Source organism: Orbicella faveolata, unplaced genomic scaffold (assembly GCF_042242905.1).
Source record: "Orbicella faveolata isolate gen_17 unplaced genomic scaffold, um_ofav_v1 contig_25, whole genome shotgun sequence".
NCBI lineage: Eukaryota > Metazoa > Cnidaria > Anthozoa > Scleractinia > Merulinidae > Orbicella > Orbicella faveolata.
The window spans coordinates 3,599,076-3,623,547 of NW_028301553.1; the positions used below are offsets into that span (position 1 = coordinate 3,599,076).

The 24,472-nt window shown below is 40.8% G+C and overlaps 3 protein-coding genes and 1 long non-coding RNA gene across 6 annotated transcripts in view; 3 read left to right on the plus strand and 1 right to left on the minus strand.

Moving 5' to 3' along the window:
* Window positions 1–1,216: 1,216 nt before the first annotated feature.
* Window positions 1,217–22,694, minus strand: LOC149108602 (uncharacterized). Its single transcript, XR_016208823.1, has 3 exons — window positions 22,404–22,694; window positions 20,333–20,410; window positions 1,217–1,695 (listed from the first exon to the last, which is right to left on the minus strand). It is a non-coding gene; the product is annotated as an uncharacterized LOC149108602 (long non-coding RNA).
* Window positions 2,573–5,842, plus strand: LOC149108603 (uncharacterized). The gene is made up of 4 exons (XM_089293686.1): window positions 2,573–2,855; window positions 3,542–3,635; window positions 4,448–5,659; window positions 5,758–5,842. The coding sequence occupies exons 1-4, from the start codon at window positions 2,573–2,575 to the stop codon at window positions 5,840–5,842; spliced, it is 1,674 nt and encodes a 557-aa protein (XP_089149812.1).
* The window catches only part of LOC110052763 (uncharacterized), a 64,666-nt gene continuing 47,129 nt past the window's right edge, over window positions 6,936–24,472 (plus strand). Inside the window, exon 1 of one of the 3 annotated variants that reach the window (XM_089294873.1) lies at window positions 6,936–7,149. In XM_089294873.1, coding sequence (XP_089150999.1) covers window positions 6,949–7,149 — 201 coding nt within the window. In that variant the 5' untranslated portion in view covers window positions 6,936–6,948. Of the gene's footprint in view, window positions 7,150–13,747; window positions 17,246–19,930; window positions 20,192–24,472 lie in introns of those variants that run through there. The other 2 variants (XM_089294872.1, XM_089294874.1) reach the window with 2 other exon arrangements.
* Window positions 8,339–12,583, plus strand: LOC149108604 (uncharacterized). The gene is made up of 2 exons (XM_089294875.1): window positions 8,339–10,081; window positions 10,542–12,583. Exons 1-2 carry the CDS (start codon window positions 9,472–9,474, stop codon window positions 12,452–12,454), a joined length of 2,523 nt encoding a protein of 840 aa, XP_089151001.1. The 5' UTR covers window positions 8,339–9,471; the 3' UTR covers window positions 12,455–12,583.

Genomic DNA, 24,472 nt, shown 5'->3' on the forward strand with positions numbered 1-24,472 from the left:
GTTTTTGTTAAGCACCCTGAGATGTTAAAATTATCAAAATTTATAAAACCCTATGTATGAGCATTAATCGAGCATTTTAGTGACTCTTTTTTTGGGGGGGGGGTGGGCGGGGGGGGGGGGGGGAGACCAAGCCTTTTAGTGGGAAAAATGGAGCATTAAGGTATGGTGGAGCATTTTAGTGGGGAACCAAAAGCATAATGTACAAAAGCCCTGTGTCGATTTGAAACCGCGTTCGGAAAAACTGTCGTAAGCTACCTTAAACTAAGCGACACTTGCGGCTGGCATTTTCCACATAGGTACGGTCAAACACAGGTATGATGTCTGGTAAGCAAGATTTAGTGAACCAATCAGAAAGCTAGAAATGCATTATACGAGGTTTAGGATTTAATTAATAAAGCTGGTCAATAAAGCGCATTCTCAGGGTCCTTCCACACTACGCCGGAGAAAACTGAAAACGCAGCTTTCTTTCTACGGTTAGGCCTACCGTCCACACTAATCCGTCACGAAAACGGAGCTTTAAGAAAACGCTCTTCAAACCGGATGAATTTGAAAACGCCAACTTTGCGTGTGGACGGAAAGCATTTTGAAAACGGAACTTTACGAAAACCACGACATCGCAATAATCATCAGGAGCCATAATCGGGGAAGGAGACCGTAAGTCTTGGGATCCGCGCGCACCTACGATGAGCTCTTATTATCCAACAGCAGTGAATACCGTCCAAATAACAGTACAAATATACAGCGATATTATACGGTTTTTTGTACAGTAGAAAAACTGTTTGCCGCACAGGTCGGCGTGCGCAAGCAAAACTGTCACTCTCTCCCTCTTTCATTGATACGTTTATTGACTACGCTCGAGGGAAACTGTGAGCTTTGAGGAACAGATAATGTTCGCGGACAAATATTCGAGTATATTTTCGCGCCAAATGGTTATTGTTTATTTATTAACCGAGCAGGAGGTCTATATCTGTATGGGAGAATCTTGACCGAGGTCGTGAGTACTGACCGAACGCAGTGAGGTCTGTACACACTACCGAGGTGTATACAGACCGACTAAGCTCGGTTAATAAGATGTTTATTATATGTCAAACAAGAACAATTTAATTCGTTAATTGAAACTGGTTTGTACTAACTGACATTTTGCTTGCGAACAGCGATGAGCTGAATTTTATTCTGCCAAAGTTTGCTCGTCCTCTTTACTTCTTTTTCATCAGGCTTTTTGGCACTTCCAACCTCAACCAGCTTCCGAACAACCCGGTCCTGATTACAGCAAGTTAACCTGACATGAGCCCACGATCCCACGAAAAACCAGCACTTGGTCAGCGGTCAACTTCAAAGAACACGTGAACTCGATGCGCTCTAAACTTGAGCCCGCAATATGGTGACGTGTACAGATCAGCGGATACCTTGTTTTGACTTGTGTCAATTGACCGTAACAGGACCAGTAACAGGGATTTCCAACATCAAAGAAGGACGCTATAAACCAAGGCTGCATGTCTCTGTCAACCTATTAGCTGGTGTATGGCCGCCATCTTGCGCGACTTCACCGTCGTCGTCGTCGTCGTCGTCGTCGTCTCTGGGTATACGTGCTCACGAGGAATACCGCCAGCCATGACAACCACGAGAAAATCTACTTATGGTTTCGTTTTCTTTCCTATATGTGTATGGGGCTTCGCTTGGCGGCCTGAAGCTCCGCTAAAAAGAGAAATGATCTTTGATTAATTTGTAAACAGCCGAGTCACTTACCCCAGACTGCTGTATTATATGCTGTTAGCGATATATATGGACATCCCTTCTGTAGTCTATTCACAGGTCCTCTATTTTGTATTGAATTCGTCGAGATCACGATAAAAAAATTTCACGCGGGGAACAGACTAACCCTGCTTGGTATACCCATATCATTAGGGATTTGAATACAGGGATACCCAAGACCCGGGGATAGCCAAATCACTGTGGTGAATTGTTTCTAAGATTCCGACCTCACTAATGCGTTTTCGAATGAAAATGCATTAGTGAGCAAAGGGCAAAAAGCAAATATTATCAGCAAAGGGATCAGTTCAACTAGATCTGTCCGACATGTCTTTTATCCGTATCACCTTTCGCTGAAGTATCAATTTTGTCGGATGAAGATGGTCATCCGGAGTTGGATACCACGCCCTCTTCAGTCGAACAAGAAGCTGCTGTCGACCTTACTGATATTTACAAATCGTTAAAAGACTCCCTTGGCAATAAAGATCTGAAGGTAGGGCACATCAATGTAAACGGTATTATCAACAAGCTAAATGAAGTCCATGTCCTTTTAAATGAAGTGAAATGGCATATTCTGGGTATTACAGAGACTCATCTGACTGCATCTACCCCTGACAATCTACTAAGACTACCTGGTTTTGACTTTGTCAGGAAGGATAGATCTAGCTGTAAGGGAGGTGGAGTTTTAATTTACTATCAAGAAAGCTTAACTGTCCATCAGGACTTAAAATGGGATATTAAAGATTTGGAAGCAGTTTGGATTAATGTCACCATGCGCTCTCAGTCAGCCCTAATTGGATGTCTTTATCGTCCACCTAAAGATATGGCATTTTTCAGTTCCTTACAGGGTCTGTTAAACAAGATCTGGGTCAAAAGAAAGAATGTTGTGCTGATTGGTGATGTAAATTCTAATCTACTTCCTGCCCCAAATCAAGATCAAGATTTATCCTTATGTGGAACCAAACCTCAAAGGATTCTAAACATATTTGGCTACCTGAATGTTATCAAATCCCCCACAAGAATTACTAAGAACAGCACCACATTACTGGATCTTGTCATCACTAGCCCTAATTTAAACTGTCTCAAGTCTGGCTCTATAGATCTTGGTATTTCTGACCATCATCTTGTATACTAATAATAATATTTAATATTTCTAAGGCGCAAATTAACATGTGAATATGATCAAATGCGCCTAACAAACCATATGAGTAATATAAATTGAACGATATGCTATGAATAGTGTGATTAATTTAAAACTAATTATTTACAATATACGGAGTTTTTGCTCTCACAAAAAGCAAACCAAAACCGAAAATTACCTTTGTTAAAGATTATAAATCCTTAGACTTAAATGAGCTTAAAGCTGATATGGCGAGAGCCCCATGGCACATTATTGGTGCTCTTGAAGACATTGATGATAGTGTATTTATATGGGAATCTATGTTCAAGAGCATTCTTGACAACCACATTAAGAAAAGAATTGTGAGGATCAGAGATAGATCCCTTCCTTGGATGAATTCAGAAATTAGGAAGACTATGAATCGGCGATATAAATACTTTATTTATTTATTTAACATTTCTTTATACACGGTTAAACATCATCAGGTAATACTAATATTTAAAGTTATATATATATATATATATAAAAAAATTATAGTAATAAACTACTAATAAACAGTGCATGCTAAATACTAATTAATAAAAATTGAAGTAGTAAATCCTAATTTAAATATTAAACTAATCCTGTTTTCCATGAATGCCGTGTCTAACTTTGCTTTTAAATTGATTAAAGGATTTTATCATCCTGAGATTGCAGGGCAGGCTGTTCCAGAGAGTTGCGCCACTGTAACTAAAGCTATTTTTCATATAGTTAGTTCGTGGATGAGGTACAACCAGTTTGTTTTCGGAATCCCTTAAAGAATAGCGCATTCCACTACGTTTTAGAAATTTAGACGTTAGGTATTCAGGAACCAAGCCATTTAAAAATTTATATACCTACGAGCAGCTCATGTTAATCCTGGAAATAATGAATTATGGTGCCGCTGCAAACAGCAACGGAACAAAGTTAAGGCAATGCTAAGAAAGGCAGAGGCAGCATATTGGCTTAACCTTTTTGAACATATCAACTCACCAGGGGATTTTTGGAAGGTTACAAACCGCATTCTGAAGAAAAGGAAGATCAAAAAATGTGGGCCGATACAAGATAGAAATGGAAACATCATTACTGGAAGCGAACAGAAGGCTGATTATTTTAATAATTTCTTTGTAAATATAGCCTTAGATCTAACCAGGGATTTAGGCCCACTCACCCCTGATACCACCAACTTTATTTATAAAGTCTGCCCTACTATGTATAGTTTTTCAGTGGAGTGGAACATAGTTCAAGAGATTGTACAGAAATCCATCAACCCAAAGAAAGCAATGGGTTTGGATCACATTTCCCCGAGAGACCTTAAGCTATGTGAGTCCTCTGTTGTACAAGGGCTCTTTGAAATTTGTACGAAAAGCAGAGTAGATTGCCAATTCCCTATTAGTTGGAAGAAATCCCAGGTGACTGCAGTTTTCAAAAAGGGCAACAGGCTAGATGTAAATAACTATAGACCTATATCACTCCTAAGTGTTCCTAGCAAATTTTGGAAAGGGTGGTTTGTAGATCTTTTGATAATCATTTCACCTCTCACAATCTCCTATCTGATAGACAATGGGGATTTAGGAAGGGTCATTCTACAGAAAACCTTTTGTTGCACCTTATTGAAGTGTGGAAAGAAGCCTTGGACGATGGGCTTAAAGTAGGCGTTTTGTTCATTGACTTTAGGAAAGCCTTTGATTGTGTAGATCATGTCATTCTGGGTGAGAAACTTAAAGCACTGGAAGTGTCAGAAGATATGTGGATATGGCTGATGGATTATTTAGCAAATAGAAGCCAATTGACACAAATAGATGGTGCATTTTCGGAATCTAAACCTGTAAAATTTGGGGTCCCTCGGGGTTCCCTGTTGGGACCTAGGCTCTTTATTACTTATGTAAATGATCTTTCAGACAGCATTAGAAGTGGCGAAGTTTACATGTATGCTGACGACACTACCATTTATACCATTGGTAATACTACTGATGAGATTGCTATAGCCCTCCAGGTGATATTAGATCAGCTACAAACCTGGTGCCAAAAGAATATATTAATTATTCATGAAGGGAAATGTGATGCATTACTCCTGGATACAAAACCCTTTATTGGCCCTCTGAAGGATTTAGTCTGGGGACACAAAACCATTGAATACAGATCTTTCCCTGTATGTCTTGGTATAGCCATTGATGTAAGACTCTCCTGGGCCAATCATGTAAAATCTGTCTCTACCTCATACAGCTCTAAAGTTACAATGTTAAGACGCATAAGCTTTTTACCAAAAGCCACACTAGAAACAATTTATTACAACACAGAAATCCCAAGAGTATTATATGGTATGGCTGTGTGGGGCTCTTGCTTAATCCACCTCAGAGCAGCAAGACTTATCCACAAACTACCAAGAGACATGGAAGACAAAACAGTACTTATAAATGCAAATTGGATGCCATTGAAATATTGTTATTGTTCTCGTATTCTAAATATCACGCATGGAACTTTTTATAATATAGATTTAGATGATGTTAATAGTCTAGTTGTTAAGAACGCTTCTTCTTATAGTCTTAGGAAATCGTTAAATGTTGTTGTATCTAGGCCAAGAACCGAACAGGGTCGTGGTTCATTTAAACACAGAGCTGCAATTGCCTGGAACTCTTTACCTGACACGGTCAAACAGCTTGAAAACCCTCTTTCTTTCAAAAGAAAGATAAAATCCATCAAGACCTATGTCAGAGACAACAGTTTCCAAAAGGAATGCTCTATAAATTATAATAAGAACCCTGAATCTAGGTATTTTTTTGAATTATTTGATTACTCTTTTTATCGTTATTGTATATTATTTTAGCTTTATGACAATTGTATTGTAAATTTATGTTTCTCTTATTTAGACTTAGTAGTAGTAGGTCCACATCAGCTGTGCAGTTGCTTATGGTGACTTTTCTACAGAGTAGTTCTACATTCATCATATGCTAACTAAAAATTAAAAATACATAGAGATATATCAGTATAATTTACCAGTAAAAACTATGTGGAAAACACAAGTATGTGAAACAGCGACACTGTTTCATGTTTATTCTGACGAAGGCGACAGAAAGTATGCAGAAAATTTAGTTTTAAAATTTTTCGCGACACTTACTAAACTGATCAGTTTTAAAGTAGTTTTTTTATGCTAGTGCATTCGCCGTCACTACAGTGCACATGTTTCAGAGAACATCTGACAGTCCTTAGGGAGTCTTCCTGGATCCTCGTGTTGCGATTGCCTGTCTCCGAACAGGACAAGCGCCAATTCAGCAAGCATGCAGCTGTTAAAACTTTAAAAAGTTTCGGAACTCGACAAGAACGCTTAGATTAGAACTTCGCGTGGTCGCAGCGTGAAGGACGAGCTTGCGCTCCTCTACCTCTTGCGTAAACTGCAGCTTATGAGCCCTGAGGCCCGTTTGCCGAAAGTCTCGGAAACTTTTCCTGCCCGCAAAGCCATTTTTAGTTCATCGGTATCTAAAAACAGCGAGGTGTATACGCCTGAAACTTCTTGTCTAAAGAGAACCTCTCTTTGTATTAAGAATATGTGAATAAAACAGCTCTAAGATTTGAGATTTTGCTGCGGCTTTCCGGGTGCGGAAATCTTTCTGGACCTTCGAGAAACGGGCCCCTTAGTCCAGTTCTGGCCCTCTTTCTAGTAGCGTTGCGTGACAGAGAGAGGGCCAAAACTGGACTACGGGCCCCTGGGCCTTCGAAAGGGGTTTTGGATGGGCTTATAAACGGAAGGACTTATATCCTGGGAGACTTATGAGCGGAATAAAACGAGCTGTTTCGAAACGAGCTACAGCAGTGTGGATTGGAATACGATTTTCATGTACTGGTTTTTAATTAAGCTTTAAAACATCATAATGTGAATCGATTTCAGAGGAGGGCTTATATCCGAGGGGCGGGAACATGCGAGGGGCTTATAATCAGAAGTAATAGTTTGTTTACAGGTAGATGGGTCTGTAAATATGCAGCAGTTTAATTAAGGTATATCGAGTCACGCTCTGCATGATCAAATTTCTTTCCGGCTAGGAATTCGCCACTCCCTTTATAAAATGTTTACTCAAAACAGCTTCAAAGGGTATGAGCGTGTTTGGAATTATGTCCTTTCCAGCTGCGTGAGAATGGAACTTTCTGGGAAAAGCTTAATTTTGATTGTGTTTCTTATGCTCGTACACGATGCAGTGTGCACTCATTTTCGAGGAGGTACGTTTACCTACAAGCCAGTCAATCCAAGCGACCCTGCAAACACGACGGTAAGTTTAATTTCTTTGGAAAATGATAGCGTTCTTGAATCATTCACGAATCAAGTGAAGTGCTGTTCAGTGGCTTTTGGGTTAAACAATTCCACCTCAGACGGCTGTTTATTCATTCTTCTTGATTTGGAGAATGAAAATGAGCCCAAAATCAGTTAGCGATAGCGACAATTCAGCTGATACTGCGAAGTCTTCGTTTGTTTGTCAACCTTGTGAAGAACACCTTCCTCACAGAAATATTTTGCGCTCAATGAACCCGGACCATTAGATGGCATAGAATGTCCCTTGATTATATTTAATCGTGTTGTTAGTTTCTTTTTGCCTTTTTGCAAGGATCAGAGGCTGGCAAACAAGAAAACAAACTTGTTTCGACATAAGATCAGTCTTCATTTCCGAGAATTCCGCCATCTTAAATCTGTTTGTACGAAATCGTGCTGTTGTGAAATGAACCTGTTGTGATAGCAACATTATTAAAAATGCATTCTATTTGTTTGTTTTCTGCAGTCTGCCATTCCTAGCTTGTTTTCAGGCTACATCTTAATCATTTTCACCAACCAGCTTGTAGCATGAATCCATTTTCGTAATTAACAATCTCCTCGGCTCGCTTGTTCTGATCACTGTGACAGCTCTATTTTGAAGCGGGCAAAGCGCAGAGCGCGATACGCGAGCGAGCTCCGCGCCAATAAAACACGCGTTCTCAAAAGGTTGTGTTTTTAGGAAAGAAATTGTTAAGACATTAATTATTTTTAAGGCTTACTTCATTGACTCAGTTTCAAGTTCGATTGCATTGTTCAACTGTGAGCACGATATGATTGAACTACCTTTGAAGACTGCATGAGGAGTTCGGCCCACATTCCCTCAAACTTTTGATCAGCAGACCGATGAATCTTTCAATCGGCAAGTTTACTTGACGTTATTGGTGTTGCACTTCAATTGCAAATGACTGATCACTGAACCAAAATATTGCACCGGGCAAAGGACCACCGCAAGATTTTATAACACAGCAGTGCGATATGCAGAGAAGCTGTGATTTATTTGCGTTTTATCCCTCTATGTTTTAATGATCACTAAAATCAAACTGAGCAGTTTTTAGAATACAGCGAGAGAAATTAATGATAAGCATTTTCAACGAGGCCTGAATTAGAAAAGCTAATCATGATATTTGTTAGTTAAACAACATCTGAGATGTTGGAGTGCTGGAATTAGAAACATAGTTATCTGAACAATCCAACAAAGGTTGTTGGTTTTTGTTTTTTAAAAATGTTTGTTTTTAGTATTAAAACAGGCCCAACATTACTCGAGAATAAGTAAACCCCATGGAAACATTTTTATCAGGATTCTCCGGTCGCTTGCTTAGCTTGCTCTGTGTTGTTAGAGTCAAGAGAAACGCATAAAAGATTTTGACAACAAGAGGTGTAAAAGCTTTTCTTTATATATCCCCGGCATACATAGATTATACAAATGATTTCTCGGAAGAAAAGGCTCAAGTAGATTCACTCAGGGTTTTCAGCTGTTGTCTGAAACATGTCGTGACTTTGATAGGATAATATAAAGCTCCTTCGAAAGTTTTTCTCACATATGATTTGAATGCTCGAACCGCCTATGGCTGGTTGTGGCTGCATAAGCAATCTTAGCCGTGTGCACCATAATTAATACTTAAGAGAAAGTGTCCTGTGGACAAATTACATTCCGCAGTTTATAAAGAGGTAAATAGACAGCAGTAGTAATTTTATTAGTCATTTCGTGAGAAATTGTTTTTCAGTATCCAGTCAAAGTGATAGAGGTAAAAGCTAAGTACATAAACAGATAAAAGAATAAAAACCAAAATCTTAACATCTGAAAATCTCTCACAAGCAGCCTTAACATCTGCTAAATATTTTTTCCATAATAGCTGTGATTTTATATATAATGAGATTTTACTGTCACGCCAGTAAAATATAGTTAATGGAGCGTGACGTACGTTCTGAATGAGCCGTTCATGGCGGCATCACTTTCTATAGAGCTATTGAGCAGTTATATTCCAAAGGTCAACAAACTGTAAGCGTTATTGTAGCTAAACCTAAAACATTGTAGCTTTGTTATCTTCTGAACGTTATAACGTACCATAGCATTGGTGCAAAGCATTAAAGCACTATTCATGTTTAAGATGTTACACGTGTTAGGGTAAGCTGTTCGGTAGTACAGCCTTTTCTACTGGCTTACAAGCAGACGAACGTCTCCGTATAAAAGCTCGGAAAACTGTTCGGAGTCCATTCTGAGTTCGTCTAAGCAACGTAGCTATTACTTATTGTAAATCTATCGTTTAATTTTTGTAAACCTTCCATGGCTCGCTCTCGCCGCTCGTCGAATACTGCTCGGGTCGCTACCAGAAGTGAGGACCTATCGAAGCTATCCAGCGAGGTCCTCAAACTCCGTCTTCAATCGCTGAATTTGCCCATAACAGGCTCCAAAGTGCAACTCCTCGCCCGGCTCAAGCGAGCATCGACGGGAAAGGGCAGTCAATCTAAACGAAGACCTGGTCGGCCTCAACGCACTCGTCATACGGCGAACAAAACATCCACACAACAGCCGTCCACTACAGCCAGTGAAATCGACGCCACTCAAGGCCGGCGTCTCAGCATTCCGGAGGACAGCGCCCTCTCCGACCGCGCCTCGCTGTCTTCTATTGAGGACATGCTGCAGTCAGATACAGAGGAAGATCTCTTCCATACTAATCACTCTACTGATCAAAGAGACGCCCTCAGTCCAGCGCAGCGTTCTGCCATTGAGGACATTGTATCCCGGTCCGTACACAGCGCTCTGGACGCCGTTCGTACAAACAGCGCCTTCAGCCCAACGCCCTCCAGCCAAACTCTCGCAGCTTCGGGTATGGCGTCTCCTTTGGGTCTGTCGAGGCCAGTGGACCGTAATATGGAGGACAAAATACTCCGGGGTGAGTACGTTGATCTTGCCTTACTCTTACCTGACAACTTGTATCAGTCCCAGGCCCCTGAAATTCAGCTCCGCTTAGACGACTCGTCCTCAGGTCCCCTGGGTTCCCCGGTCACCATGGTTAGGAAAAGAAAACCCGTTATAGACTCTTTTCAGAAGTGGCTGGAGGCCTACATGGTGTACATGTTGGTCATTGTAACTGCCTATCCAAGACGGGCCCTTGAGCTGATTAAGTACCAGCAGATAATTAGTCGCGCGGTAACTAAATTCAAGGGTCTTGCTTGGCTTTCCTACGACCAGCAATTTCGTCGCCGTGCCTCTTCCAATTTGTCCCTTCAGTGGGACAAAGTAGACCTGGAGTTATGGACGGTGACCTTCGCGGGCCTAGCTAAGCCCCATTGCGGTATCTGCTCGAGTCCCTATCACGCTGAAGATGTCTGTCCTTCCGCTGACCCCTACAGAAAACAGCGTCGTTCCCAGACGGTGTGCTTTGACTTCAACAAGTCCTCTGGGTGCCGGCGCCGAAACTGCAGCTACCCGCACGTGTGCCGCCGCTGCTACTCAAACGGCCACACCGTCCAAGACTGCCCTCAGCAACAATCCAGTGGCCAAGCCCGGAACGCGGGAGTCCCCAGACCCAGTGAGCGAAGCAAGAAGTAAAGTGGAGCAGCAAAGGCGTCATCAGAAGCCATTAGTATCCTCACCTATTGACATTTATCGCTTAGATTTAGAATTAACTGATCACCCAGATCGTAATTTTGTCTTTAATTTGCTAAGTACGCTTAAAGAAGGCGCTCGTATTGGTTATTGTGGGCCTCGTTCAGCCCGGATTTCCCCCAACCTTATCTCTGCGACGCAGCACCCTGATGTAGTTTCTGCCAACCTGCAAAAGGAGGTGAACTTAGGACGGGTAGCCGGTCCCTATCCTGCCCCTCCCTTGGCAAATTTCCAGCGTCATCCAGTGGGAGTTATTCCTAAAAAACACTCAAATGACTGGCGAACTATTTATCACCTCTCCTACCCACAGGGAAATAGTATAAATGACCACATTGCCAAGGATCCCTATTCCCTGAGCTATGTTCGGGTAGACGATGCAATTCATATCCTCCAGTCCCTGGGAAAGGGAGCCTTTATGGCTAAGACTGATCTTAAATCAGCCTTTCGCCTTATACCAATCCACCCCGAAGACTGGAACTTACTGGGTATTTTGTGGAAATCTCAATACTATGTGGACATGTACTTACCCTTCGGGCTTCGCAGTGCCCCGTTCATTTTTAATCAGCTCTCCGATGGGCTCGAGTGGATCCTAAAACATAACTATGGTCTCCAGCGGGTCATTCACATCCTGGACGACTTCTTCATCGCTGAAAGTTCTAGATTAGCTTGTCTTACTAGCTTCAGCACTCTTTTACGGGTATTCATGTCACTTAGGGCCCCGGTAGTAGCGTCCAAGACCATAGGCCCCTCCCAAGAAATAGAATTTATGGGGATCGTTTTAGATAGCATTCGCATGGAGGCCCGCTTACCCCAGGACAAACTTTCCAGGACTTATGACTTGCTGACATCCTTTAAGAAACGCCGCTCCGTGCGCCTGGTTGAGTTACAATCACTCATTGGTACTCTCCAGTTTGCATGTAAAGTGGTAGTCCCCGGCAGGACTTTCCTTCAACGCGCCATTAATTTAACTAAGGGTGTCCCTAGTCGTTTTCATCACATCAGGCTTAACAGGGAGTTCTTTAGGGACCTCGATATGTGGAAAGTTTTCCTCTCCAAATGGAACGGGCGCTCCCTTTTTCTTGAGTCCACCACTACCCCTACTCCAGACCTAGAGCTCTACACTGACGCAGCGGGCTCCGTGGGGTTCGGCGGTTATTTTCAGGGAAAGTGGTTCCAAGGGCACTGGCCTCCCCATATGCTTTTGAACCGAGAGCGGGGTATAAGCATTGAGTGGCAAGAACTCTTCCCCATCGTTGTTGCCTGCGCTATATGGCACCCACTTTTCAAGGGAAAACGTCTGCAGTTTTGGTGTGATAATGAATCAGTGGTATCTATCATAAATTCGGGGCATTCAAAAGCTCCCCTTATCATGGAACTGGTCAGAAAGCTTGTTCTCCTATCCATGGAACATAATTTTCTTGTACGGGCCCGTCATGTCCCTGGGGTTTCAAATGAGATTGCTGATGCCCTCTCCCGCTTTCAGATGCAGCGCTTCTGGGCCCTCGCACCCGATGCCGACCAGATTCCTTGTACCATCCCGCCTTCACTAATGACCCTTTGCGAGAGGAAGTGCTCACCTACGCTTCTTGGGGTCTTTCCAAGAACACAAATCGAGCCTACAGCTGTGGGGAAAAACGCTTCTTACAATTCTGTCTGATGAATCGCCTCCTAGGTCCAGACGGGGATGTCCTACCCGCCTCCGAGGGTACTCTTATTTATTTTGCCTCCTATCTCGCTAGAACGGTGCGTCATAGCACAATTAAACTCTATTTAGCAGCTGTTCGCAACCTCCATATCACTGCTGGGTACAGTGACCCTCTGAAGGGCAAGCTTCTTCTCCACAAGGTCTTACGCGGTATTCTCCGCTACCAAGGCGAACAGCGTATTCGCCGTCAACCGGTTACCCCTCAGGTTCTCTCGGCAATCCGTCCTGTTCTGCAATCATGGCTTAGCCCCCGGGATTTCTCCATGATCTGGGCCGCCTTCAATTTAGCCTTTTTCGCCTTCCTGCGATGCAGTGAATTTACCTACAACAGTGTTCGCAAATTTAGACCGCTTTTGATCCTTCTACTGATTGTATAGCCTTTCATCCAACCCTGGCATGCCCGCAGCGCATGACGGTGCAGCTAAAATCTTCAAAAACAGATGTTTACAGGCGAGGGCAATCTCTCACCATCGCTCGCACTTCGTCCACCCTTTGCGCGGTCTCGGCTATGCGAGAGTACTTTCTCTTAGCACGGCCGCAACAGGGTCCCTTATTTTACTTCCAGTCAGGTAATTTGCTTACTCGGGGAGCGGTTTCGCATCTTCTACGGGACAGTTCGAGGGTCGCAGGTCTTCCTTACCAGAGTCTCAAGGGCCATAGCTTCCGCATAGGTGCTGCGTCGGTTGCCGCTGCTGCCGGCTTGCCAGACTGGCTTATTAAAGTCATGGGTCGCTGGTCCTCAGACTGTTACCAGCTTTATATAAGAACTCCTCAATCTACATTAGAGTCAGTAGCTCCCAGGATGGCTAACATCGTTGAACGTTTCTCGCCGAACTAGCTTCTCACCGGCTTCCATGGCTTGGGGGGATGCATTGCCTTGCATGCATCAGTGGCGGTTAAGTCTGCGCAGCGACTTCCCCCAAGCTTGTTGTTTTTTCATCGCCTTTGAACATCGCTTGCTAACCGATACTCTTGTCCGATCCAGCACGTGCTGTCTGTCATTCAGCTCGTAGTGCTGGGGAGATAAGTGAGGTTGTTTTGTCACGCTATCGCCGGAAGTCGCATGGGCTAACCAAACGCAAGGCAGTGTTCCCCCATTAACGCCATCACGAGTTGTTTGTATTTGAGTAATAGCTCTGGTTCAATCGCAAGTCGCCACGGTTAACTTACTTTCGCTAGGAACAACGACATTAATATATATATATATATATATATATATATATATATATATATATATATATATATATATAAAGTACAGGGTGATCGCAGCGATTGCATGGAAACCAGCCTAACAGAAGGACAAGAAGCAAGTTGTCCAAAGGAGCTATCTACTGAACTTCTATCATGTGTCGCCCGTGATGTTTCACGGAGCTAGAGCAACTGACAGTCCGAGTGTATATGCTTCAGCAAGTTCCGAGAAAATAGTAAAACCTACATAGAGAGAATAACTTTACACCTCCTAGATTTTACATGCGATTTTCTTGACTCGAACAACACATGAGAGGAAGCAAACACCCCAAGAATCCTGACAAAAACATTTCTAAGGGGATCACTTACTTCACAGTCTCGACATGTTTCAGAGAACAGCTGACAGCCATAAGTGAATTTTCTTCAGTTCTTCCAAGAAATAGTAAAATCTAATAAGAATTTTAATCATTAAAATATCGTATTAAAATACTGCAGAGACAAGATTCTCTTGACCCATAATTGTAGCGATTAAGGATCCAAACATTTTCGACATAGAAGGTCTGCAGTTTGGCAATATAAATCGTGGACATTTACACCTTACAACGTTTCTGGACTTGAGATGAAATGACGCCTGATGGTTGCTATTGCAAAACATTTAATGATATTTGATAAATAACGTGTCTCGTTCAGACGTCTTTCTAGGGTAACTTCTAAACAACTTTAAGGATATGTTCCGCCGGGGGATATGTATGCGTTTTTGGAAGCTGCAGGAGAACAGAACTTGCTGCGAAATCTATGATTTCGATTGTGTTTCTCAGTGGTACACCATGCAGTGCGCAGTCATTTTCGAGGAGGTACGTTTACATACAAGTCAGTCGACAATCCAAGCGACCCTCCAAACACGACGGTAAGTTTTAATGCCATCGTTTATAAGCCATGCGTGCCAACAACATTCTGGTCAGAGGTTTTTGCGTGCATGATGGCTGTTTATTTTCTTTTCTTTATTTTGGTTGAAAACAAAATCAACTTTCTGTAAAATCAGTTTGGAGATCATGGCAATCCCTCAGTTGTGGTAATGGACAAAACACTGGACCATGCCAAAAAATGCTTTTCCAAGTGAGCACTATTTAAAGTTCTAAGTTGCTAGTAAACGTGCAATGCATTTTTCATGCGCTTTGCGTTTATGTTCGTCCCACACAGCCTCTAGCCACCATTTTGAGTAATTTTACTAAAATATGAACAGCGGCTCAACTACTGAACACAAAAAAAATTCAAAAAGCGGAAATTCAGCTCAACATTTCTTTATAGCTTTTAGTAAGTAAGTATGTAAGTAAGTAAGTAAACCTTATTTGATAAGTAGGTTGTAGAGGGGATTTGGCAGCCGAAGGCCTGATGTGGACCTAATATACACAAAATATAAAATTTTACAAACACGAAAGATATTAACAAAAGAATGAGAACTATGTACAGGGGAAAATTAATAATCATATATACATATTTGATTCACTAGAACCTAATTAAGACAATATTGCCAGAAATCAGACAGATCAAAAATATATAAAATCATCTTTTTTTGCAGTGATCAAAGTCGCTTCCTTGCTGAAATAAAACCCAGCAATGTCTTTGACGTGTTTCTTTAATATCTGCTTATAAGAATAAAAATTTTCAGGTACTTTAACTAGTCTATTTAAAAAATTCCAGATCACAGGGCCTCTGTACTGTAAAGTGTTTCTTCCAGTATCAGATTTAAACCTAATGATATTAAATTGATTGGGAAAGCGAGATGACCTAGAAGTTGCATTTTTAGAGAAACGTTCACGAACAGATTGGTTTGAAGTTTCAAAGTACACTTTGTGCATTAACATAAGAACGGACTTTTTATAAAAGTAAGAGAAAGGGAGCCAGTTCGATTTAATGAGACAGATGTCATCAGCCAGCGACGGTTGAAGGTTGTTTATAATACGAGAAGCTCTTGCGTGGATTAAGTTCAGAGAATTCATTGCAGAGGGGGAGCAATTTCTCCATACTGAAATACTATATGTTATGCTAGGAATAATAGATTTGAAGTATAATTCCTCAGGTGACTGTTTAGGAAGAATTCTCATTCTCTTTAGTGCTCCAACTTTTTGTGTGAAGTGCTTCTTCACAGAGTCAATGTGCACAGACCATGAAATTCTATTGTCGATTTTAACTCCTAGGCAAGTGGTAGAGTCAACCAGGTTAATTAAGCCTGTCCCAAAGTAACGGGGAGGGAGAGGACCAATAAAGGTGGATTTCTTTAAAATCATTGCCTCAGTTTTGATTGGATGGATGGTTAGTCGATTCTTGACACTCCACATGAGGACTTGCTTCATTGTTTCATTTAGAGATGATATAACTTGGTCGACATTTGGGCCAATACAGTACACTGTGGTATCGTCTACATACATGTAAAGATCTCCTGAATCAGTGTGGTCAGGGAGATCATTAACGTATATGGTGTACAACCTAGGGCCGAGAAGCGAGCCTTGAGGAACCCCATAGTGCACAAAGTCAGTGGCAGACCTGCAGTTATTTACTTCAGTAAACTGGCGTCTGTTAGATAGATAGCTCATAAGCCATTCATGGAGTGATCCTGATATACCAATAGCATGTAACTTATAAGATAATATGTCGTGGGGAACAGTGTCAAAAGCTTTTTGGAAGTCAATAAAGACCGCTCCCACTGTCCGACCGTTGTCAATTGCTATCTTCCCCTTCTCAGTCATTGAAATCAGCGTTCCTTCAGTCGAAGTCGAAGTTTCATTGTTCCAAATTAAAATAATTTGGCTAACACACAGCCTAAATCTGAATGTTTACAATATGCATATTTAAGGAAAACACTGGTCACTGATGCAAACAATTAAGGGGAATAGTTATTTGCAGTGGCACGACCAAGGAATTCTCAAAAGGGGAGGAGGAAATATTGTGGTCTGTTATAATAACTTGGAACAATAAGGCTGGGTGGAAGGGGGGGAGGGGGGAGTCGCAATACTGGAAATAGATCTAGCTTTGTACGTTGCAGAGCAGTTAACAGACATAATTTTGTCATAAACACTGGAACAATGAGTTATAAGTCAGGCTATCCTGAGCCGTGTACATGGTCAAACAGCACACCTAGGGAGCGCGAAAAAAATTAGAAAAACATTAGCCTGAAGCATAAACAAAAATCCAATCTAAGAGGTTTCTAAATATCTCAAAAGATATCCGGATATTTGTATATAGGCCTAATGAAATCTACCGTGAGAGGCCCCGGAGAGCGTCCCCTGGAGCGGCCCCAGTGACAAGCTGATGCAAATTTCTTTCTAGGAATTCGCCACTCCCTCCCTTTATAAAATGTTTACTCAAAACAACTTCAAAGGGTATGTGCGTGTTTGGAATTATGTCCTTTCCAGCTGCGTGAGAATGGAACTTTCTGGGAAAAGCTTAATTTCGATTGTGTTTCTTATGCTCGTACACGATGCAGTGTGCACTCATTTTCGAGGAGGTACGTTTACCTACAAGCCAGTCAATCCAAGCGACCCTACAAACACGACGGTAAGTGTCTTTGGAAAATGTTAGCGTCCATGAATCGTTCATGAAGCAAGTGAAGTGCTGTTCAGTGGCTTTTGGGTTAAACAGTTCCACGTCAGATGGCTTTTTATTCATTCTTCTTGATTTGGATAATGAAAATGAGCCCAGATAGCAACAATTTAGCTGATACTGCGAAGTCTTCGTTTGTTTGTCAACCTTGTGAAGATAACTATCCTCACAGGGTTGATTAATTAGACATAGAAACATTTTGAGCTCAATGAATCCAAACATATTAGATGGCGTAGAATGCCCCTTGATTATATTTATAAGTGTTTATAGTTTCTTTTTGCAAAGATCAGAGACTGGCACATAAGAAAACAAACTTGTTTCGACGTAGGATCAGTCTTCATTTCCGAGAAGTCCGCCATCTTAAATCTGTTTGTACGAAATCGTACTGTTGTGAAATGATCCTTTTGTGATAGTAGCATTATTAAAGATGCATTCTATTTGTTTGTTTTCTGTAGTCTGCCATTCCTAGCTTGTTTTCAGGCTACATCTTAATCATTTTCACCAACCAGCTTGTAGCATGAATCCTTTTCTGCGTTATTGGGTTGATTTTCGTAATTAACAATCTCCTCGGCTCGCTCGTTCTGATCACTGCAACAGCTCTATTTTGAAGCGGGCCAAGAAGCAGAGCGCGATACACGAGCGTGTTCCGTACCAATAAAACATGCTTTCTCTGCAGGTTATGTTTAAAGAAATCGGCACGACATGTTTGATTGAGTGACTCAGTTTCTAGTTCGATTGCATTGTTCAACTATGAGCACGATATGGTTGAACAACCTTTGAAGACTGCATGAGGAGTTTTCCCACATTCCCTCAAACTTTTGATCAGTAGACTGATGAATCTTTTAATTGGCAAGTTTACTTGACGTAATTGGTGTTTCAGAATCGATTGTCGTCAGATTCCTGTTTGTATTTCAATTGCAAATGATTGATCACTGAACCAAAATATTGTACTGGGCAAAGGACCACTGCAAGATTTTATAACACAGCAGTGCGATATGCAGAGAAGCTGTGATTTATTTGCGTTTTATTCTAGTATGTTTTAATGATCACTAAAATTAAAATGAGCATTTTTGTAGAATACAGTGACAGAAATTAATGATAAGCATTTTAAGCGAGGCAACAAGGCATGAATTAGCAAGGCTAATTATGATATCTGTCATGAATTTAAAGAAAACGACAAAACTTTAAGTTTCAAAGACATTTTTCAACAGATTCTCCTGTCATCCTCAGTTAATTGATTTACAAAGCGTTGGAAGTAAAATTTATAATAAGTAGAAAAATGCTAAGTGAAAAGCGTGAAAGCTAAACAACATCTGAGATGTTACAGTGCTGGGATAAAAAACTTATCTGAACTATCCAACAAAGGTTGTTTTCAGAAAAATTGACGCGTGATAGAAGCTCAATAGGTAGTTTTTTTGGGCCGACCATGCTTCTGGTCCTTCTTTTAGGCTGGTTTCCATGTAATTGCCACGATTCTTGCAATATTGGAGGAAATAGTGAATATTTAGCAGATTTAAAGGCTGCTTTTAAGATTTGTGCTTTGGCGAGATTTCAAGAGTTTTAGAAATTGGTATTTATTCTTTGATTTATTTTTCTATATACTAGCTTTTATATCTATCACTTTGACTGTAATTAATTACTGAAAAACAAGTTTTAATGTTGTGTCTAGTGTTATAATGTGTAGTGTTATAATGTGTCTAGTGTTACATATAGCTTCTGCTATATATTTATGCACATTATATGCAGAAGCTGCAGAATGTAATTTGTCTCACTAGACACTTTCTCTTAAGTATTAATTATGGAGCACACGGCGGCTAAGATTGCTTGTACAGCCTCAACTGACCATAGTGGTCAAGCATTCCAGTCATATATGAGAAAAACTATCGAAGAGGCTTTATAAACTCCTATCAAAGTCACGACACGTTTCAGACAACAGCTAAGAAGCCTGAGTGAATCTACTTGAACCTTTTCTTCCGAGAAATCAGTTGTAAAAACCATATATTCCGGGGATATATAAAGAAGAACTTTTACACCTCTTGTTGTCAAACTTTTCATGCGATCGTCTTGACTCGAAAAACCGGTGGAGCAAGCAAGCAAGCAAGCACCTAGAATCCTGCCAGAAACGTTTCAAAGAGGTCAGTTCTTATTTTAGAGTTTCGAAACGTTTTAGAGAGCGGCTGACAGCCCCGAGTGAATATGCTTCTGTTATTCCGAGAAATAATAAAATCTATATAGAGAATAACTTTATACATCTTGCTGTGAAGATTTTTCATGCGATTTTCTTGACTCGAACAACACACGAGAGCAAGCAAACACCCCAAGAATCCTGACGAAAACATTTCCAAGGGGGTAACATATTTCAAAATTTCGACAGCTTCAGAGAACAGCTGACAGCCCTGAGTGAATTTTTTCAGTTCTTCCGAGAAGGTCGAGAAATAGTAAAATCTATTATTAATTTTAATCATTAAAATATTGTATTAGTAAAATACTGCGGAGAAAGACTTTATTGACCTATATAATTGTTGCGATTATGGATCCAAAAATTTTTGGCATAGAAGGTCCGCAGTTTGGCAATATAAATGTCGGAAATTTACACCTTCAGTGCAACGTTTCTGGAACTGAAATGACGACCTGAGGTGCCATTGAAACCCATTGATATTTGATATAATCGTGTCACGCTCAGATGTCTTTCTAGGAAACCTCTAAACAAATTCAAGGACATGTCCCGGGGATTAAATGTACGCGTTTTTGGAAGCTGCAAGAGATTGACACTCGCTGCGAAATCTATGATTTTGATTGTGTTTCTTGTGCTCGTAAACGATGCAGTGTGTAGTCATTTTCGCGGCGGTACATTTACATACGAGTCAGTCAGTGAACCCCAGCGACCCTGCAAACACGACGGTAAGTGTATTTAGAAAATGCCAGCGTTTCTAACCAGCCATGTCTGAATCAAACAACAATCTGTTCAGAGGTTTCTACGTGAATTATGGTTGTTTATTTAATCGCCTTTATTTCGGTTGAAACAAAAAAAAACGTACTTACCAGTTTGGAGATCAAGGTAATCCCTCTGTTGGCATTGCGAAGCAACCCTGCAGAACACCTTGGCTTCGTCAAGCGATGCTAGTTGACGAGCGCGAAAAAAAAATAGAAAAACATTAGCCTGAAGCATAAGCAAGTAATCGTTAATTTCTCTTAAATGCCACATTTTTTAAAGTATCTACGAGGTTTTTAAACATCTCAAAAGATATCCGATTATTTGTAAATAGGCGTAATGAAATCTTCTACCTTGAGAGGTCCCGGAGAGCCTCCTCGGGAGCGGACTCAGTGCTTACTTACTGGCTTGCAATGTTACCGAACGGTGCACCGTGAAACAACTGACGAGCTTTAAATCACGAGCCCAATTAATAAAGTGGTGAGGGGCAAAGATCAGAGACTGGATATGCAGTAATGAAACAAGCTTGTTTCGGAGTAAGTCTCGCAGTATAATGCGCATCGTGGCGCATGAAAATTTCCAAGAATTCGGCCATCTTAAATCTGTTCATACGAAATCATACAATAAAATCATGATCTCAGCTTGTTGTTATAACAGCATTATAGATCCATTCTCTAGTCCGCCATTCTTCTCTTTTTTTGCGTTTTCTGTGGCAAGGAAAGAAGGGAGGGAAAAATCGTACCGTAGTTCATCTCGTGCGAAGAGACCGTTAGTTACTGTTCGTGAACCGTTTCAACCTTTTTCTGGGAAACTAGATCGTTGAGATTTAATTTAGTGGTACAGTTTTAAGCTCCGCATTTTGTTCTATCTCAATGTAATTACGGGCATGTGCTTTGTACATTGGATATTTTGCAGTGCGGCTTCCGCAACCAAGGCCTCCCGACAAAGATAGTTAACGTTTTCCCGATTCCCGCACCGTATTAAGTTGAAATCCCGCATCGATCCCGAAAATACCCTTCCAGAACCTCATTTATTAATGCTGGAATGAAAACCTCAAATTTTAACAATATGATTCTGACAAATGTTTGATCTTAGCGAGATTCAATATACCCGGAGAAACAATAAAACCTACATAGAGAGAATAACCTTACACTCCCTGTTGTGAAGATTTTTCATGCGTTTGTCTTGACACGAACAACACACGTGGGAGCAGGGAAACACCCCAAAAATCCTGCCGAAAACATTTTAAAGGGGACCACTATTTCAAAGTCTCGACATGTTTCAGAGAACAGCTGATAGCACTTAGTGAATTTTTTTCAGTTATTCCGAGAAATAGTAAGATCTTTTAAGAATCTTAATCATTAAAATATCGTATTAAAATACTGCATGAGAAACATTTTTTTTGACTTATAACTGTTGCGAACAAGGATCCAAACGTTTTCGGCATGGAAGGTCTGCAGTTTGGCGATATAATTGGCGGACATTTACACGTTAGAACGTTTCTGGACTCGAAATAAAATGACGCTTAATGGTTGAAAAACATTTAATGATATTTGATATACATCGTGTCACGCCAGAGCTCTGGTGTCACGCTCAGATGTCTTTCTAAGAAACCTCTAAACAACTTCAAGGATATGTACGCGTTTCCAGGTACGCTCTTTTCGATCTATGTCCTTTTCAGCTGCATGAGAATGGCACGCAGCGAAATCTATGATTTCGATTGCGTTTCTTGTCAGTCGTAAACGATGCAGTGTGCAGTCATTTTCGAGTCCTTACATTTACATACAGTTTTAAGCTCTACATTTTGTCCTATCTTTGTGTAATTATGTGCATAGGCTTTGTACATTACATGTATGTCTTCCACAACCAAGACCACCCGACAAAAATTCTCCGCATCTGATTTATTAATGTTGGAATAAAAACCTCAAACGTCAACAACACTATTGCTCAATTCGCTTGGACGGGTTTGAAAATCCTACTGTAGTAAACCCCAGTACTCTCTGAAGCCCCGACGGGGATTACTCCCTATAATGGCCTATAAGGGGAGACTCCGCCCGGAAGGGGTTCTTTTTTCAAGCTTCAGGTATATAAAAGGGTACGGATTTCAAAAGTTGAGATATATGGAAGGGTAGGTTAGTTATTTTAAAGGTCCTTTCATTAAAATATTTCGAAAAGACGTACCGTTAATATGGCTGTATCATTAATTCATTAAGCATACAGTCGAACCTCCGGTTGCGACCACCTCTCGTAAGCGACCACCTCTCCTCAGCGACCAGTTTTCCAAAATACCAAACGTTTCCCAGTCAAATCACTATATTTGAAACCTCTTGTAAGCGACCGCGACCATTTTTAGAGCCAAAAGTTTGAAAATTTCTTTTGTTTTCAACCTCCCGTAAGCGACGACTTGACAAATAATAGAGCCAAAATTGGATAATAAGGTGTTGTAACAATAGCGCAATACTCGGCCGTACAAGAGACTGATATTTTTCAATGGCAAGCACAGTATTGTTTATCAATAAAACATTTAAAACATTAGGTAAGTCTCTGCGGTAACATATGCTAATGAGGCAAAATTCTCACCTAATATGGTCTCAGCTCTCGTAAGCGACCACCTCCCGTAAGCGACCAGCTTGGCTTGACATTTTGGGTGGTCACTTACGGGAGGTTCGACAGTACTGGATAATTAATTGTGGACAATCAAATAATAATATTAAGCAAATAAAATAACAAATAAATGAATAGATAAATGAATAAGAGATATAAATTTGTAGTCATAAGTTAAAAATGTACTTAGGTAAGAACGTAAAACGTAAAGCCCTGGCCAAACGATCGCAACATGTCAATGCAGCATATCGCAGCATTGTTGAGCGCAACATGTTGCGCGCATCTGGCCACCCTGTTGCGACATGTTGGGTGTTGTTGGCTAAGTTTGAGAATGGTCAAATACGAGCCAACAACACGCAACATGTCGCAACACGTCGCAAGAGGGTGGCCAAACGCGCGCAACATGTTTCGCCCAACAATGTTGTAATATGTTGTGTTGACATGTTGCGATCGTTTGGCCGAAGCTTAAAACTTGACTTCATTTCAAGGTTTTAGGAAAGGGATGTAGTGATGTACAAAAGGGGTAACTTTTCTGTCAAAATTATTATTATTATTACAAAATGGTATTCAAAATGGTAAGGGATTGGGCCTCAGTCGGGGCGGAGCGGAGAGTTAATAGCACATTCCCAACATTGGCCGTGGCAAGTTAATGCTTAGTTTGCAATGTTTTCGAATGGTAGACCGTGAAGCATCACTGCACGAGAAACTTGATTTTTGTTTTTAGTACACACGTGAACCTTTATGCGAATGTGCTTACCCCTGATACAGTATTGCCCAAGGTATACTAATAGTACAGATATTTTGGAAAAGGACAATATTTGTGACGACAAATCTAAGCATTTAACACCGGCTACAAAAACTCGAACCCGTGGATCGCATGTTGAGCACACGAATAACGCTGTATTTAAGTATCATATTTTCCTAGAACTGTCAGAGAATGGACTAGTCTCCCAATTGATGTTGTAATCTCAGAATCTTTACAAATTTTTAAGTTTTAATTAAGCAGTTACTTACAAGTTTAATTGGTTAGATATCACTAGTGTTTTATATATATTTATGTTTTATTGCTATTATTACTATTATAATTATAATTATTATTATATTTATTTATTTGTATTAGTATTACTTTAATTGCATTTACAATATAGATAGGACCCTGCGCGCGCTCTGATTGGTCAAAACCCATGTTTTATTCAACAAATAAAGAAGCCCCGACTGTGCTCTGTTCTGTTGTAAAGCACGCAGGAAGCGGTAGAGCACGAAAGAAGTGTAGGGGAAAACACGAGACGTAGTCGAGTGTTTTTCCCTACTTCTTGAGTGCTCTACCGCTTCCTAAGTGCTTTACAACAGAACAGAGCACAGTCGAGGCTTCTTTATTTGTTTTATGATGAAGAATCAGATAATTTCCCCACGCATTCGACTGAATTTTCAAACCAAACTTTATTTTCCAAACGAGCAAAAGTCGCGTCAGCCGTTCACTGTTCTCTGATAAAGCACGCTAAAATAAGCCAATCACAATCCTTGTTAGAATTGTTCAAATAATTTGATTGGCTAACGAAGCGACAGCTGTCAATCACAAACTGGACTTCAGCTAAGCTTTCAGTTTCGAGAAGTTTGAGCGGCTCTCGAGAGAAGAACGATGCCTT